This window comes from Mandrillus leucophaeus, unplaced genomic scaffold (assembly GCF_000951045.1).
Source record: "Mandrillus leucophaeus isolate KB7577 unplaced genomic scaffold, Mleu.le_1.0 Scaffold639, whole genome shotgun sequence".
Lineage (NCBI taxonomy): Eukaryota > Metazoa > Chordata > Mammalia > Primates > Cercopithecidae > Mandrillus > Mandrillus leucophaeus.
This window is the reverse complement of record NW_012106908.1, coordinates 978,112-994,849: the sequence shown is the minus strand read 5'-3', so window position 1 is coordinate 994,849 and position 16,738 is coordinate 978,112. Positions and strand designations below refer to the sequence as shown.

Genomic DNA, 16,738 nt, shown 5'->3' with positions numbered 1-16,738 from the left:
ACAACAGAAAAAGGGCTATTTTCTTTAGTATGGCAAGAGTTTGTACAAACTGAAAAGTATGAAAAGCCCAATAGATAAATGGCAAAATTCAGGAATAAAAAATGCAATAACTACTTATAAAAAAGACTATTCAGCCTTGTTGGAAATGCAAATCAAAATAATGAGGTACCATTGTTTGCCTGTGAAATGAGCAAACCCTGAAGACAATTAGATTCCCTGTGCTGGCAAGGTATTTCTGGTAGTGTTGTGTACTGGTGCAGCCCCACTGAGAAACTATTTGGAAATATGTCTCGTTAGTGAAAAAAACATTCATACCTACTGACCCAGTAATACTGCTTCTGGGAAACGATTCTGCAAAAATAATTGGGAATATGTGGGGAAAAAAGGCCCTCAATACCAAGATGTTAGTTCCAGCATTGTCTACAAATACGAACACTGGAAACAACCCAGTGGGTCCTAGGAGAATTACAGAGAGAAACTTCCTCTCAAAGCCTCCAACTAGCAGAAGTGCCAGTCATGAGAGCCGTCTAGTAATTGTCCTTTGGTGAAAAATCGCCTCCCTCCAAGTCTTGCATTTTCTAATATTTCCCCCTTATTCTTAAAAAAAACAAAACATATATGCTTGTAAATTTGGAAAATACAATTTAGAAAAAATATTTTTTTCATATGATTGTTGGCTGCATGTATGTCTTCTTTTGAAAAGTGTCTGTTCACGTCCTTTGCCCGCTTTTTAATGTGTTTTTTTTTTGGTTGTTGTTGTAAATTTAAGTTCCTTATAGATGCTGGATATTAGACCTTTGCCAGATGCATAGTTGCAAAAATGTTCTCCCATTCTGTAGGTTGTCTGTTTATTCTGCTGATAGTCTCTTCTGCTGTACAGAATCTCTTTAGGTTAATTAGATCCCATTTGTCACTTGTAAGTAGGAGCTAAATGATGAGAACACATGGACATATAGAGAGGAACAACACACACAGAGGCCTATTGGAGGGTGGAGGGTGGAAGGAGGAAGATGATCTGGAAAAATACGTATTTTTTAACTTTTAAGTTACATAAGTTACATATATAACTTATTTATTTTACATATATATATATATATATATATTTTTTTTTTTTTTTTTTCCTTTTGAGACTGCATCTTGCTCTATCGCCCAGGCTGGAGTGCAGTGGTGCAATCTCAGCTAACTGCAACCTCCACCTCCCGGGCTCAGGTGATTCTCCTGCCTCAGCCTCCTACTGAGTAGCTGAGATTACAGGCATGCGCCACCACGCCCGGCTAATTTTGTATTTTTAGTAGAGACGGGGCTTCACCATGTTGGCCAGGCTAGTCTCAAACTCCTGACCTCAGGTGATTCGCCTGTCTTGGCCTCCCAAAGTGCTGGGATTACAGGCATGAGCCACTGTGCCCAGCTATATATATATTTAGACCTACGGTCCCATTGAGGTAGGAGGCAGGACTCAACTCTGGACCAGATTGTAGACTGGCTAATGCGCTCACCAGAGCCATGACAGTTTACCCATTCCCTGGCAATGACCTAGAAGTTACCACCCTCTTTTTGGAAATGTTTGAATAACCTGCCCCTTAATTTGCATGTAATTAAAAGTAGGTAAAAATGTGACCACAGAACTGCCCCACAGCTGCTACTCTCGACACACTGCCTACAGGGTAGCCCTGCTCTGCAGGAGCAGCCACAGAGCTGTAACACTGCCACCTCAATAAAGCTATTTTCTTCTACCACCAACTCACCCCTCAGTTCCCTCCTGGGCAAAGCCAAGAACCTTCCCAGGTGGAGCCCCAGTTTATGAGCTCCCCTGGCCTGCAACACCATCATCCAAGATAAGAACCACATAACCTTCTGATATATTTCTGTCTGTATATATGCATTCATTACCTACATTTCTTTTAAAACAGATTATATATCTCATTTTATGGCCTCTTTTGAAATAAACAATACGATAATAATACTTCCATGCAATTATATGATCTTCTACTACATCTTTTTTTTTTTTGAGACAGAGTCTCACTCTGTTGCTCAGGCTGGAGTGCAGTGGCGTGATCTTGTTCACTGCAACTTCTGCCTCCCAGGTTCAAGTGATCCTGTTGCAGCCTCCTGAGTAACTGGGATTACAGGTGCCTGCCACCCACACCTGGCTAATTTTTGTATTTTTAGTGGAGACAGGGTTTCACAATGTTGGCCAGGCTGGTCTCGAACTCTTGACCTCAGGTGATCCACCTGCCTCGGTCTCCCAAAGTGCTAGGATTACAGGCGTGAGCCACCACGCCCAGCCTCTACTACACATCTTGATCGCTACATATTACCCTGAAGGATACACCGCAGTTTAACTAATTTCCTACTACTGGATATTAGGGCTTTTTTTTCTGTTATAAATGAGGTTGCAATCTTTGTAGTGAAATCTTTATACCCAGTTACAATTGTTTCCTTAGAATAGATTCTTGTCAATGAAATCCATGGATCAAAGGATATTGAAACCACAAAGGTTTCTAAAATATATTGCCAAATTCTCATATCTTCATTAAGGTCATTTTTTGGTACTTATTAAAATTGTGGTAATAATTTTAAACAAAATCATTATCATGATAGAAAATGAGACCATTACTGTTTGATTTCATTTGTGGCTTTTTTGGCCTTAGCCATTGAAGACCTGCGGCAAACACTACTGTTTGCTTATTTAAAATCTGTTTCCTTTCCCTTAGCTTAAAAGAATCTCAAGTTTTTCTGGAGCAGGAAATTTCCTAGGTGCTAGAGAATGAAAGCTAGTTTAAGCCAATCATGGAAACCCGTTTCCCTGGTTTTTGATGGGGTAGGGGAATGGGCCAGGAACCCAGCATTGACAATGGGGCCCAAGAAATCTGCCAGGGGGGTTGCTGTGGTACCAGCCTCTTCCTCCTCCCTCTCGCCAAGAATGCAGGTGTGATGGGTAGAGCTTGAAAAGTCATCTTATCACCATAAAGGAAAGGCCAATAAAAGAAAAAAGAAACAAATGAAATCCATGCAGATCCGTCAGACCCAACATCATGGAGCCACTGTACCAGCAACCACCTGCCTCAGGACTTCTCCTTCACATGAGAAGAAATTACCCCATGTATTTAAGCACTGTGATTAGGTTACCTGTTACCTGCAACCAAAAGCATTCTACCTAAAACATGTCAAAATAATTATTAATATCCTCCATTTTAAAAATTAGCTGTTAAATCAGGACCCAGAAGGGGAGGAGATAAAACAATGTTCTTACAATGACACTGAGTGAATTAAAGTGACTATACGGGGACAAATTTGAATTACAGATGAAATCACTGAAATGGGACAAAAGTAAATGCCATGCATGTATCAGGGTTTGGCTAGATCAACCACAGTGCACTGGCAACGCCATCCTGGGTCACTCCCCGTTAAGGGCAGAATGTGTTTCCTTCTGTCTGTAACGAATAAGATGGAACCAAACTTAGAACAGTGACAACTCGAGGTCAAATGCCACAAAGAATCTAAACTTTAACCTCTGGCTCATTCTTACATTTGCTCCTCCTTCTGTCTCCTTTCATAAGCTCTTCCTTTTATCAGAACATGCAAGTCCCTTTTCAATTTCCTTCAGTAGGCTGGGGTTTTATGTCCTCTCCAGTGGATGGACAGACGAGTCCCAGTTTACTTCTGAGAAAACACAGCTTCTACTATTTTTGGACAGCCTATCTAAAGAGCAGAAAATTGCCCTGTAATAATACTTTTTGGACTGTGGTTGGGAAATAATCCTTATAATGGAGCAGTTAAGACCAAGGCATCTAATTTTCTTTCTGGGGGGTAGAGAGGGAAGTATATATAAAGTGTTCTTAGATGAAAATGTCCACACTGGTGTTCCTTTCTCTAGCCTAGTTATAGTGCTTGATTACCATTCCCCTACAGGGCTGTGGGTGGTTGCTCTGGGAGGTCAGGAATACTCAGCCTGGCTGTCCCCTCAGCACACACCTTGGGAGCCCTCAAGGCCAAGCTCCTCTGTGCTAGCTAACTGTCACTTGTTGAGATGGCCAGACTAACTTCATGATAATTTACCAGTGTGTGGTTAATCATTTCCTTCAGAGAGCAGGCGAAGAAGTTGATTTGAAACGTTTGGACAAAGGGGTTATCTGAGGGCTTCCTTGACAAGTCTTTGTGATGATGGAGGTTGTGGGCACAGAGCAGAACTCCAGCACTGCACCAGAGGCTGAGTGGCTTGGGAGGACAGTGCACTCCTCCTTAATGATAGGACATTTTCTTCTGTCTGGGAAAAATTAGGGGTGGCCATCCTTGGAAGCAAGCACAGCTCAAGGTCTCTTCAGTTTGCAGGGGCACAGAGCATTTAACTTGGACAACGTGTTCTGGTTTTCGTTTGGAGTTCTCTCTGCTGTCGATTCTTTTCATAGAAACCTTACCCCTTTCTACCTAGCTGCTTGGGTTCCTTTAAAGATTGAAGAAATTGTTCCAGGCAGCTGTAAGTGATTCTCTCAAACCACCCTTGGCTTCGGGGAAGAACTCCCAGCCCTGGGAGGGATCAGGAGCATATGACCAGGACGGGCCTCCCAGGGACCACGTCTCGGACAGAAGCTCCCAAGCCTAGTTGTCTGGATATGAGGCAGGTGTGGGAAGGGGCCACTCGGCTGAGGCAGAGGGGGTTCCCAACACACCCTTCCTCACCAAGCACCACTTCAGGAGGGAAAGCACACACCCCCACTCCCCCCTCAGACAGAGGTTCCAGCTAATTATTCTTTCAACAAGTCACCATCACATTTGCTTCTGCTTTAAACAAATTCTCTCTGCTCCTCACGGCACCTGTTCCTGTTCCTCTTCCCCGTTTCAGAAAACAGCCTCACTACCCACCATCCCTCATCACCCCAGAATGTCTTCTTCCTCTTTCGTTCACCCAGTTTTGCCAATATTTGCGCCTCGGTCTTTTTAAAATTTCTCCAACTCTTAACCCTTCATCAGCTCTACCCCAGACTAAAACAATCTAATCTGACTTGCTGCCAGAAAAAATTCTACCTAAAATGCAAATCTGATCATTTTCCTTCTGGACTTAAAATCCTTCTCAGGCCATAGGACAAAGTCCAGAAGCTCTGGCATGACCAATAAAGCCTTCCAAGACTGGACCTTAGCAGCCTTACCCACCCTGAAAATCCTGGACACTCCATCAACAGTGAACTCTCCACAGCTTCCCTCACACACCTCAGTGCCACGACTTCCCTCCAGCTATCCTGTTGTTGGGCAGACGACAGAAAAGGGAAATCCTCCCTGTGGGCAAACCCTGAACATCTCATGGTGCCACACGCACAGCAAAGGCGGCCTGGATTTGACATCTCGGCGGGAATGGTTAAGGGCCTAGCTGCATGAGGAGGAACTGGGAAGAAACAAGGTGACAAAGAGGTTTGAGAAACAGCAATACCAATGGGTCCAAATGGAACCAGAGCCTGAAAATACTCATATTCCACATGCATGCTCTTCAGAGGCCTTTACAGCAAAAGAGAATATTTCAAACTAGGCGGCAGGAAGGGCTGTTCTATGGATACCCAGTCATTCACTTTCTCTAGGCAGCCTGGTACGTACTCAAAAGACTTGAGGACACACTGGCCATGGTGCCAGGGGAAAGGGCACCAAATGGCCTTGAAAACACATACTCCTGCTCTCTATGGCCACCCTGACCTCCTGGGCCTGCTGAGTGTCCTACTGCCAACACAGTGACCCACGCCAAGCATCACACCTCTAGGTACCAGGCAGCTCCCTGCTGAAGGCTGATTCCACTGGGCCCCTTCTTCCAGGGGAAGAGTGATTTATCACCAGAATAGACACTGTGGACTGCCATGCCTCTGCCAGCCATACCAGCCAAAGATTTACCCAATACTTTCTATCCCACACGACACTGCTTCAAACCAAGTGAGGCTGCAGAGAACTCACTTCTCTGCACATGAAGGTAAGCAAGAGTCTGGTTGCCATAGGATTCTCAGCTCCTCCCAGGTACCTTATCAGCCAGAAGTGGCAGGCCTTGCAGAACTGTGCTGCACTCGTGCCTGCTGAACATCCTGGGCTTGTGTGCTGTAATCCTGGAACTGAGGGATTGTGGACGGAGAGGACGTCTCCCATAACTATCTCCAATGACCTGCCCTTGAGATTTTTGCCTTTTGCCCATGTTTCCAGGCCCTGGTGATCTGGAGGTTTTACTACCCAGGAAAGAATGCTTCTGTGAGAGGGTGGCACAAGGGTGGATGCTCAGAGTGCCACCAGGTCATTTTGGGCTTCTCAGGCATCTAAGGAAACAGAGTCCTCATGGAAGTACCTTGGGATGCAGAGGAGGACAGTCTGTGGAGTATCCCCACTGGGGAGCTCATTTGTGACTGGGTATCTGATGGCTGGATCTGTGCGCTGGGGACCTCCTTGGAAGTGTGTGTGTGCACACACATATGTGAGTATACACATACATGCACACACACTGGACAAAGGAAGGGGACAAGTTAGCAGGCTCCTACTGTGGGGAGCTTTCTGACTCACCCTAATTTCCCACTCTTTGAAAATTGTCTTCAATACACACAAGTAACCCAAGCAGCCAAATGTGTTCTAGGCAACTCTGTCAATTCTGCAAGAATCTGGAAATTTATGAAGCCTTGGAACAGGGGCCACATCTCTGTATCCTCAGTGCCGAGCATGGTGTCAGCAGAGCAGAGGCTGGGTCAGCACTTGTCCAGTCAGTCAGTCAGATGTTCACAGCAAGAGTCTAGAGAAAAACAACTCCTAGAGCCAAGCTGCCGGAAGCAAGTCTGGCTCTGGCCCTTTCCTGGATTTGCAACTCTCCTCTGCACTCCTTGATAGACTCCAACATTCTTCCAGTAAATTTCTTTGATTTGTAAACTAGTCAGTCTTACCTTAAACCAAAATATTCTCAATACTTACAAAGGGCTCTTCTACCACCCTAAAAGGAAATGTAGTCTCTAAAACAGGCTCTCAGCCCCTTTAAACTGCTGAGTGAGGCCTCTCAGAGGCGATCAGTTTATTCCCTCAGTTCTTGGGGTTCTCCAAGGCTGTAGTCAGCCATGATCTGCTCCTCAACACCTTTCTAACCATCCAAGGAGTATGTCCCAGGCCCCTTGGAGAAGTGACTTGGAGCTATGAATCCTCTCCCTAGAAAAAAAAGCAACATACACACACCACTGTGTGGCATTTTAAGGGACATGGGGAGTCCAGGCTAAGAGCTTCCATTATGCATCACCTTACTCCCCAGGGGCTCCAACCACAGAGTCACTGACATTGACAGCTGTCAGAGACAAAGTGTGCCTTACTTCAAAAGGGGTAACATGCTTATTTCATCAAGATGCATTCTTGGCAGCAGGAACACAGTCTCTTCCTTGAAAGTCCTATAGTAACAACCCTCCAATAACTGTGACCTCACACAGGAAGGTCACCTAATCCTCAGAGTCCTGAAAACCCAATGGATCTGGTTTTGGCACACAAGCCAGTGCTCAGTCTGTATGCTGATACCGCCAGGCACAGGGAGCAGTGGCTGACACCTGGAGGGGAGGATGGACTGGCCACGCTGCAACTTCAGGCCCCAAAGCAGCATTTGTTAGATACGAATTTCCTTTCCCCAGATGACTTCAATGAACCTGGTATTTCAAAAGGGCCCCTGCTTTGGCAGCCCCGTGATGCCAGAAGGAGTGAAACCAAAGACCAGAAAGGAATCCCGCTCACCAAGGGCACATCCCTCGGTGGACAATCACTGAATGAGAATGGCATCTGATGCGGGACTTACTGTACTGTGGATAGGACCATGTTACCTTTGTCAGCTGCTGCTCAGAGGAAAACCCCAAACCAAACACCGTGTTGGCTCTGCTGTCGGCCCACTGCCCAAACTTCTGTGACGTTTTGGTGAAGGTCATATTCGGTGTGATTGTGCTGTTTATGATCACCTGCAGAAAAATAGCCCAAAGGGTGAAAATTTAAATGTTGAATGAGACAAAGTCATTCCTTAGAAAGTCTTCTGTTGGCAAAGCCAGTGCTTCAAGCCTGCATCCCCTGCTCTGTTAAATATGGTCCCAAGTTCTCCTGGCACAACCCATGCTGAGTCAGATACACAATCATGAAAAGGGGCAACTTCAAAGACTTAACAGTCAGTCTAAAATAAGATCCTACATGTTATCTGTGGAAGAAAGTCTCTCCTAAGCAAATAATAGTTTCCCAAACTGCTATTTATTTACCCAAAGCTGCCACGCATCAGAGTGCCCTTAATGGCTAGTCATGTCCCACATTCTCTGAAGAACTGCACTATGTCGCTTTATGAGTCACCTGGAGCCCCAATGTCCAACTCAAACAATTGAAAATCTCTATAAGCAAGTAAGGCCTGCTGCTTCCCAACAGAAAGGAGCAGGTACAGTCCAATTAGGATAATTTGTAGAGGGTTAATTGACAAAGAAACTAATTATACAGGTGTGAGTGGGGTACAGGGAAACTGTAAGGATAGTGCAGCATCCTTGGCCTAAAAGAATAAGGGGATGGAGTGGCTACAGACCCTGGAAGGGGGAGGGGTCACATAGAGCAAGCTACCTTGAAAAGAGAGGTTACCTTCTGTTGAGGGATACAGTCAGCACATGGCGACCTCACAGGAGTGGGAAACTGGGGGAGCAAACACTCTCGCCTCTCCCTTTGATCTCCAGTTGCCATTGGACAAACCCAGCTAGAAGCTAGAGGGCGTGGGAGCCCACTGATGCCTGCAAGTTAGCCCCTCAGGGACCAGAGCAGTGTCAAGAAGGGTAGAGGATGAATCTGAGGTGGAAGGGTAAAAAGATAATATCTAGCACATGGTACATTTATTCATTCAAATATTTATTGAACATTTACTATACACCAGACACTCTGCCAATCAAAGATACAAAGATGAATGAGTCAAGGTTCCTGGTCTTTCAATGGCAAGTAGTCAGGAAGAGGGCAGAGACATCAAACAATTGATAAGGGTTATAAAATATCAACAATGGCTTACTTAAGTAGAAATCATTGGAAGTCCTAAGACGCTAGGAAACACTCAGGAAAAATACTCTTGGAAATAAAGGATTCCTGGGTGTCTACATAAGGGCAGGGTGGCAGTAACCACTGGCTGCTTCCTCATCAGATGATCTGAGCAGAGAATAAGAGTAATATAAGTAAATACTCTAAAGAATGAACCTACCAGCAATTTTACTTACTAAGGTTGTTTATTCTCAATGGTCAACTCAGAACACTTTCCTTGTAACTGATAAAACAGAGAAGAGAAAAAAGTTTGAATGGCATAGCCCTTGCTTTCCATGGTAGGAACCTGAGTCTACTATTTTGCTAAAGGACAGACCTTCCAGATACAAATTCTTGCCTTAACTAAAGGGATCCAGACAGTAAGTGACAGCTGTCACTAGTAGTAGAAGTATCATTGCTATTGCTATATCTACATTTATCTATCTATTAGACTATTGAGTTTGCTGATAAGCCACTGGCTCAAGAGAAAACCTTGGCTTAGCTGGTAAAATAATTTTTAGAATACTAACAACAGCAATTACTATTTGTTGAACACTTATTGAGTGCCTGATTCATATCAGTTCACTTAAACCTTACAACAAGCCTATGCATATGACTATTTCTTCATTTCACAGAAGTAACTGAGATTTGGGAAAGTTTTTTTTTTTGTTTGTTTGTTTGACTTTTTTGAGACGGATTCTTGCTCTGTCGCCCAGGCTGGAGTGCAATGGCATGATCAAGGATCACTGCAACCTCCGCCTCCTAAATTCAAGCGATTCTCCTGCCTCAGCCTCCTGAGTAGCTGGTATTACAGGTGTGTGCCACCACGCCCAGCTAATTTTTGTATTTTTAGTAGAGAAGGGGCTTCATCATGTTGGCCAGGCTGTTCTCAAACTCCTGACCTCAGGTGATCCGCCCGCCTCGGCCTCCCAAAGTGCTGAGATTACAGGCATGAGCCACCGCACCCGACCGAGATTTGGGAAAGGTTAAACTAACTTGCTTAAGGTAACACATTAAAGCTGGCCAGCAGGAGACTCTAGAGATAAAAACCCAGTTGTCTGACTCCAAAACTTGTCCAATAAACTTCTATATCATGTTGCTTCTCATTTTATACACGATGAAGATAACAGACATTACTGCCTCTCTTCTTTTCCCCATCTATGAAGTACTGATGTCCATGTGCTACGGTCCAGGTGACTTTTTCTTTCCTTATAATAACCCTTCCATAATGCCAGTGGCCACGTGAGTTAGGACATTTTACCAAATGTTTTCCATCTGGAAAACTGAATGTAACATGAGAAGTCAAGAGATCTGCCTGCTGTCACTGGACACTATCAGGAGATAGGGGCAGGGAAGCAGGGTGTGGAAAATGCACATCTAAACTACTGGCAAGTGTAGGGCAAAGTTATGGGACCTTGGAGGGTGGTGGGATTCTGGCTCAGCCCCAAGCAGGACAGATATAGTGGAACCAAGGCAGACCTAAGGAAGGTGTGTGGCTGGGAGCCGGATCAGAATGGATCACATGACCCCCAAAAGCCCTCTGGTCATCTATCAATTACCAGAATCCTGGGAGGACAAAGCAATGACTACATCCATTCAGAAACTGGATTCATTTTAAATCCTGCTGCTACCTCATTGCAGGCCTATGCCCCTAGGTTAGTCACCACACGCCAAGTCCCCTTGAAAAGCAATGGGAGGAGGCTGGCCAAAGTACAGGACATGGCTCTTAAGCTCACCCAAACAGGCTGTCCCAGAGGCAGTCAAGCTGGAATAACAATGGTGATACCCCCTGCTATTTCTTTAAAACTTAGTTTCTAGGGCACTTTTTCACAGTCTTTAATCCCTATTTTTTTCAGATGGCGAAACTGAGGCTGAACAAGGTCAAGTGACCTGTTCAAGGTTATAAAACAAATAAGTGGCTAAAAAGCATACAATGCATGTCTTACTTACAAAGCAACAATGGACTGATTTCAAGAGCTAAGTCTATTTATGATGGCTGGAGGTTCATTCAGCTTCTTAAATCTGTAGACTCATTAGTTTTTAGAAAATTCTCATTCTCTCCATGAATATTGCTTCCGCTCTATTCTCTCTCCTTGCTTCTACTTCTGGGACTCCAATTACAGACCTGCTAGGCTTTTTGAGTGTGTCCAACATTTCTCTTTGAGATAGGGTCTTGCTCTGTTGCCCAGGATAGAGTGAAGTGGCACAAACATGGCTCACTGCAGCCTCAACCTCCTGGGCTAAAGTGATCCCCCCATCTCAACCTTCCAAGTAGCTGGGATTACAGGTGTGCACCACCATGCCCGGCTAATTTTTGTATTTTTTGTACAGATGGAGTTTTGCCATGTTGCCCTGGCTGGTCTCAAACTCCTGGGCTCGACCAATCCATCTGCCTCAGCCTTCCAAAATGCTGGGACTATAGACAGGAGCCACCATGCTGGCCATGCCCAATATTTTTTACACTCATCAATTATTTTTTCCCTGATTCTTGGTTCTCTCTGATTCTATTTGGGTATTTTCTATTAATCTGCTTTCCAGGTCACTAATCCTGGTCACTGATGTATCCAATCTCCTGTTAAATCTATCTATTGTTATCTTAATTTCAGATATTGTTATTTTTTAGTTCTAGAATGTCCATTTGGTTCTTTCAAAAACAAAATTCTAAGTCTCTGGGAATATTCTCCTTCCTTTCATCTATTTTGTCCACATTCCCTCTGTTTCCTTGAATATATTAATCGTAGTTTGCAGGCTCATGCCTGTAATCCTAGCACTTTGGGAGGCAAAGGCAGGTGGATTGCTTGAGCCCAGGAGTTCGAGACCAGCCTGGACAACATGGCAAAACCCCATCTCAACTAAAAATACAAAAATGAGCAGGGCATGGTGGTGTGTACCTATAGTCCCAGTTACTCAGGGGACTGAGGCAGGAGGATCACCTGGGGCTTGGGAGGTCAAGGCTGCAGTGAGCCGTGATCACATCACTGTACTCCAGCCTGGGTGACAAAAGTGAGACCCTACCTCAAAAAAGAAAGAAAAGAAAGAGAAAGAAAGAAAATAAAAAATCATAGTTTGCAATAGCATTATGTCTTTAAAAACAAAACCATGTGCATACCTTAATTTTAAAATATTTTGTTGCTAAAAAATGCTAAGGATCATCTGAACCTTCAGCAAGTTATAATCTTTTTGCTGATGGAGGGACTTGTGTCGATCCTGATGGTTGCTGACTTATCAGAGTGGTGGTTGCTGAAGGGTGGAGTCATTGTGTCAATTTCTTAAAATAAGATAATAATATTTGCTGCATTGGTTGATTTTTCCTTTCACAAAAGATTTCTCTGTAGCATGCAATGCTGCTTGACAGCATTTTATCTACAGTAGAACTTGCAAAAACAATATCCACTACCAACAGAATGGATAAACACACTGTAGTATTTCCATATAAAGAAATACTAATCCAGCAGGAAAATTAACCAAGGCTAACCAAATTGATCAGCATGGATGAATCACAAAAATTTAACATTAAGTAAAAAAAAAAAAAAAAAAAAAAAAGTTACAAAAGAACACACACATTATGAGTCTCTAGTATGATTCTATTCATATAAAGGTCAAAAACAGGTAAAACTGAGTAACAGATTATTTAGGGCAGGGGTCAGCAAACTATAACCCTCAGGCCAAATCTAGCCTATGGCCTATTTTTGTAATTAAAGTTTTATTGGAAGACAGCCATGCCCATTCATTTACATATTGGTCTATGGCTGTTTTCTGGCTACAAAAGAGTCAAATATCTGCAGCAGAGACTGTACAACCTGAATACAAAACTTTTTTTTAAAAATTACTCTCTGGCCCTTAAAGAAAAAGTTTGCCAACTTCTGGTTTAGCAATATATACACATGTGGCAAAACTATACAGAAAAGCAAGGGAATGCTTAATACACTCTTAATAGAGAGCGGTGATCTCTTGAGGAGTGGATGGGAGAGCATCTAACTAGGGAAAGGCCCAGTGAAGGACTTCTGAAGTATTAATGAAAGATGTACTTCCACTGGGTGGTGGGTACATATGGGTTTGCTTTATTATTAGACATTGAATGGTGCCTATTAATACAAACGGTTAAAAATAAAGTCTACAAACCCATAACAAAGTTGTCAGGGAGGATAATCTTCAGAGCGGGCAGAGGCTTATGAAAACAGCAGGGAGTACCCTTCCCGCCCATGGAGACACTTGGAAAACTGTGTTAGGGTGGCTGGACCTGTGGGTTCTGGCGTCAGAGGAGATGCGAGACTTGAGTAAACTGAGGGATGAGAAGTGAAGGGGTGATCAGGTGGAGAGTGTCATCTGGTGGAAGAGAAGAAGAGGCCCAGGGCAGAAGGTTGACTTAAGGAACAGCAGGTGAAGGAGCTGGCAGTACACCTGCCACAGGTGGCCAGGAACCAAGGAAGAATGAAGCCCTGGGAGCCAAGGGTGAGTGTGTGAAGGATGAGGGCACAGTTGAGTGTACAATGTAGCAGAATGACTCAGCAGAATGAGAACTGTTCCCCCCTGGAGAGAGGGGAGAATAGATCTGGGGGAAGGAATCAAAGCGCAGAAGGGAGAAGGGGCTGCGCACCCCAGGCATAAGCTTCATATGGGCTCCCATCTCTGTGTACACCTTCCTCTTGTGTGAGTCATCTCTGAAACTTTCACAGAAAAAGAAGCCACCCTAGTAAAAGACCCAGTCCTGCAGATCAGTGGGACCAAGTTGTCACAAAATGCACAAAACACACGTAATCAAGGGCTACTTGGAAGTAGCAAAATGCTAAGCTCCTCCTGTCTCTAGTCTCACCTGCTCTAGATTTCAGTGGAAGTTGCTCATGAAACAGGCAGGGGGAGACAGGCCCATCGGATTCCCTTTATGAAAAGTCTTTCCCAAATCCAGGGAGATGAAGTTGGATGAACCTGGGAGTTTTCCATAAGAGGCTGGGGCTGAGACATGTCATCTGCTCCAAGAGTAGTTATTAACAGGTGCTTCCCTGTCTCTACTAAAAATACAAAAAAAATTAGCCGGCTGTGGTGGCGGGCGCCTGTAGTTCCAGCTACTCGGGAGGCTGAGGCAGGAGAATGGCGTGAATCCAGGAGGCGGAGATTGCAGTGAGCCAAGATCACGCCACTGCACTCCAGCCTGGGCGACAGAGTGAGACTCCGTCTCAAAAACAAACAAACAAACAAAAAAACAAATCACAGACAGCGAAGAAAAGAAAAGCTGAAAACCTACTGTGTGCTCGGAACCTTCCTAATGCTTGCTCCCTTAACAGAAGGTGCTCTATATTTATTCAAAGGAGTGAATTCTAATGATGGGTGGACGAGCAGAGCCTGAATGTGCTCCTGAAAGTAATTTTACATTCCTAAAAGAAAATACCAAACAAGTCAGAGTTTTAGAAGCTGATATCCTCTGAACCATCACCATTAGGCAGCACTCACAACACAGCAGGTGTAGCTAAATATTTGTAGAAGGGATGACCTCTAAGGTCTCTTCCAATACAGGTTTCTGTGATCCTATAAATAACTGAGAACCAAGGGCAGCAGAGTCATCCAGAGCTCCCAGGAGAAGCACCTGCTTCAGGCAAGTCTTGTCCACAGGCAGGCAGTTTCTCATAAGGATGGCAGTGATTAACTCAGTCTGGAAAGAGTGCCAACAACACAATGAAATCAAGTGCTGTGATGGCTCAATTAACCAATGCTCTGAAAATGGAGTTTCTTTATAATGGAGCTGGCTGTTCTGCCTAAAAACTCACCATAAATCACATGCCTATTGGCATGTGCCACATGGTTCATAGCAGTGCTCTGAGAAGCCAGGAGTGGGGAGATGCCCTCATGTGGCTCCCATCTGTCCAGTGTCTATAAACAGGGACAACCCAAGGTTTGGATTCTTGGGTCCCCCCTTGGCGGTGACCCTGCCCCTGTCTGCTGTCCTTCTGTGGACACAGTATACCTGCCATAGGCCTGGAGAGAAGGTGGCCAGACTTGACCTAATCATCCACTCATTCCCCCACCCACTTCCATGGCGTTGCCCACCCTGGCTTGGTGCTGGGACTCCAACAATGAGCCAGGCATGGTTGCCATCCTCAAAGAGCTCACAGTCTCCTGGCAGCCCCAACACTGACGTGGATCCACATCATCCCCTAGAGCTTGGGCAATGCTGAGGCAACACACTGAAGTTCTCCCACCCACTCACGTCTTTAGACAACAGCTGGAACTGACACATGAAATATTGTCCCAGGGAAGAAGGAAATGTCTTTCTGTTTTAAGAATTAAGAACAGATCTGAATACAGATCTTCCTATGATGAGTAGCACCAGCTGCTTCCAGAGGGAGGAGAGGCTGTCCATACATCCCTCCCCAGGTGGAGCGTGACACATGCTTGGACAGGGCAGACGAGCTGGCTATGCCTGGCATGGAATGACAGCTGCTAAAGCTGCTGGCCACAGCTTTCCTTCTCAAGGAGCCTGTGCTCTCTGGCTGCCCACAGTTTACACAGAAGCTGAATCTTATGTGGCCTTTGCTCAGAATGACCTCTGAGTCCATTCTACACCAGCCACTTCTTACAGAAACACATACACTCCTTCACTGGGGAGGAGTGGAGGAGGCTTCCCCTTCCAGCCCACAACAGCCTCCTGCTTTGAGAGGGACAGATGGCCCAGAAGTACCACTCAGAGGCTCAAAGTAATAAAGTTGATGTGGCCCAGCCAACAGAGAGAGGCAGGACTCAGGCACTAGACCTGCCCAAGGTCACAGAGGTGCAGTGTAGGGAAAAGAAAGAAAGATCAGACTGTTACTGTGTCTATATAGAAAGAAGTAGACATAAGAGACTCCATTTTGCTCTGTATTTGAGATGCTGTTAATCGGTGACCCTACCCCCAACCTTGTCCTTGCAAGAGACATGTGCTGTGGTGACTCAAGGTTTAAATGATTTTGGGCTGTGCAGGATGTGCTTTGTTAAACAAGTGCCTGAAGGCAGCTTGCTGGTTAAAAATCATCACCATTCTCTTAATCTCAAGTACCCAGGGACACGTACACTGCCAAAGGTCGCAGGAACCTCTGCCTAGGAAAGCTAGGTATTGTCCAAGGTTTCTCCCCATGTGATAGTCTGAAATATGGCCTCGTGGGAAGGGAAAGACCTAATCATCCCCCAGCCTGACACGCGTGAAGGGTCTGTGCTGAGGAGGACTAGTATAAGAGGAAAGAAGGCCTTTTGGCAGTTGAGATAGAGAAAAGCATCTGTCTCCTGCCCGTCCCTGGGCAATGGAACATCTTGGTGTAAAACCTGATTGTATGTTCTGTTTACTGAGAAAGGAGAAAACCGCCTTAGGGCGAAAGGTGGGACTTGCTAGCGCAATGCTGTTCTTTATGCACTAAAAAGGTTTATGGAGATGTTTGCATATGCATATCAAGGCACAGCACTTTTCCTTAAACTTATGTCACAGAGATCTTTATTCATATGTCTTACTGCTGACCTTCTCCCTACGATAATCCTATTATCCTGCTACTTCCCTTTTTCTAAGATGGTAAAGATAATTATCAATAAATACTAAGGGAACTCAGAGACCGGTGCCGGCGTGGGTCCTCTGTATGCTGAGCACCGGTCCCCTGGGCCCACTTTTTCTTTCTCTATACTTTTGTCTCTGTGTCTCATTTCTTTTTTCAAGTCTCTCATTCCACCTAACGAGAAATGCCCACAGGTGTGGAGGGGCAGGCCGCCCCTT

The 16,738-nt window shown here is 44.8% G+C and overlaps 1 protein-coding gene across 1 annotated transcript in view; it reads right to left on the bottom strand.

The window, feature by feature from the left end:
- The window catches only part of HOMER2 (homer scaffolding protein 2), a 158,951-nt gene that overhangs the window by 17,051 nt on the left and 125,162 nt on the right, over positions 1-16,738 (bottom strand). The window contains exon 3 of the mRNA XM_012000673.1: positions 7,806-7,937. Coding sequence (XP_011856063.1) covers positions 7,806-7,937 — 132 coding nt within the window. The remainder of the gene's footprint in view (positions 1-7,805; positions 7,938-16,738) is intronic.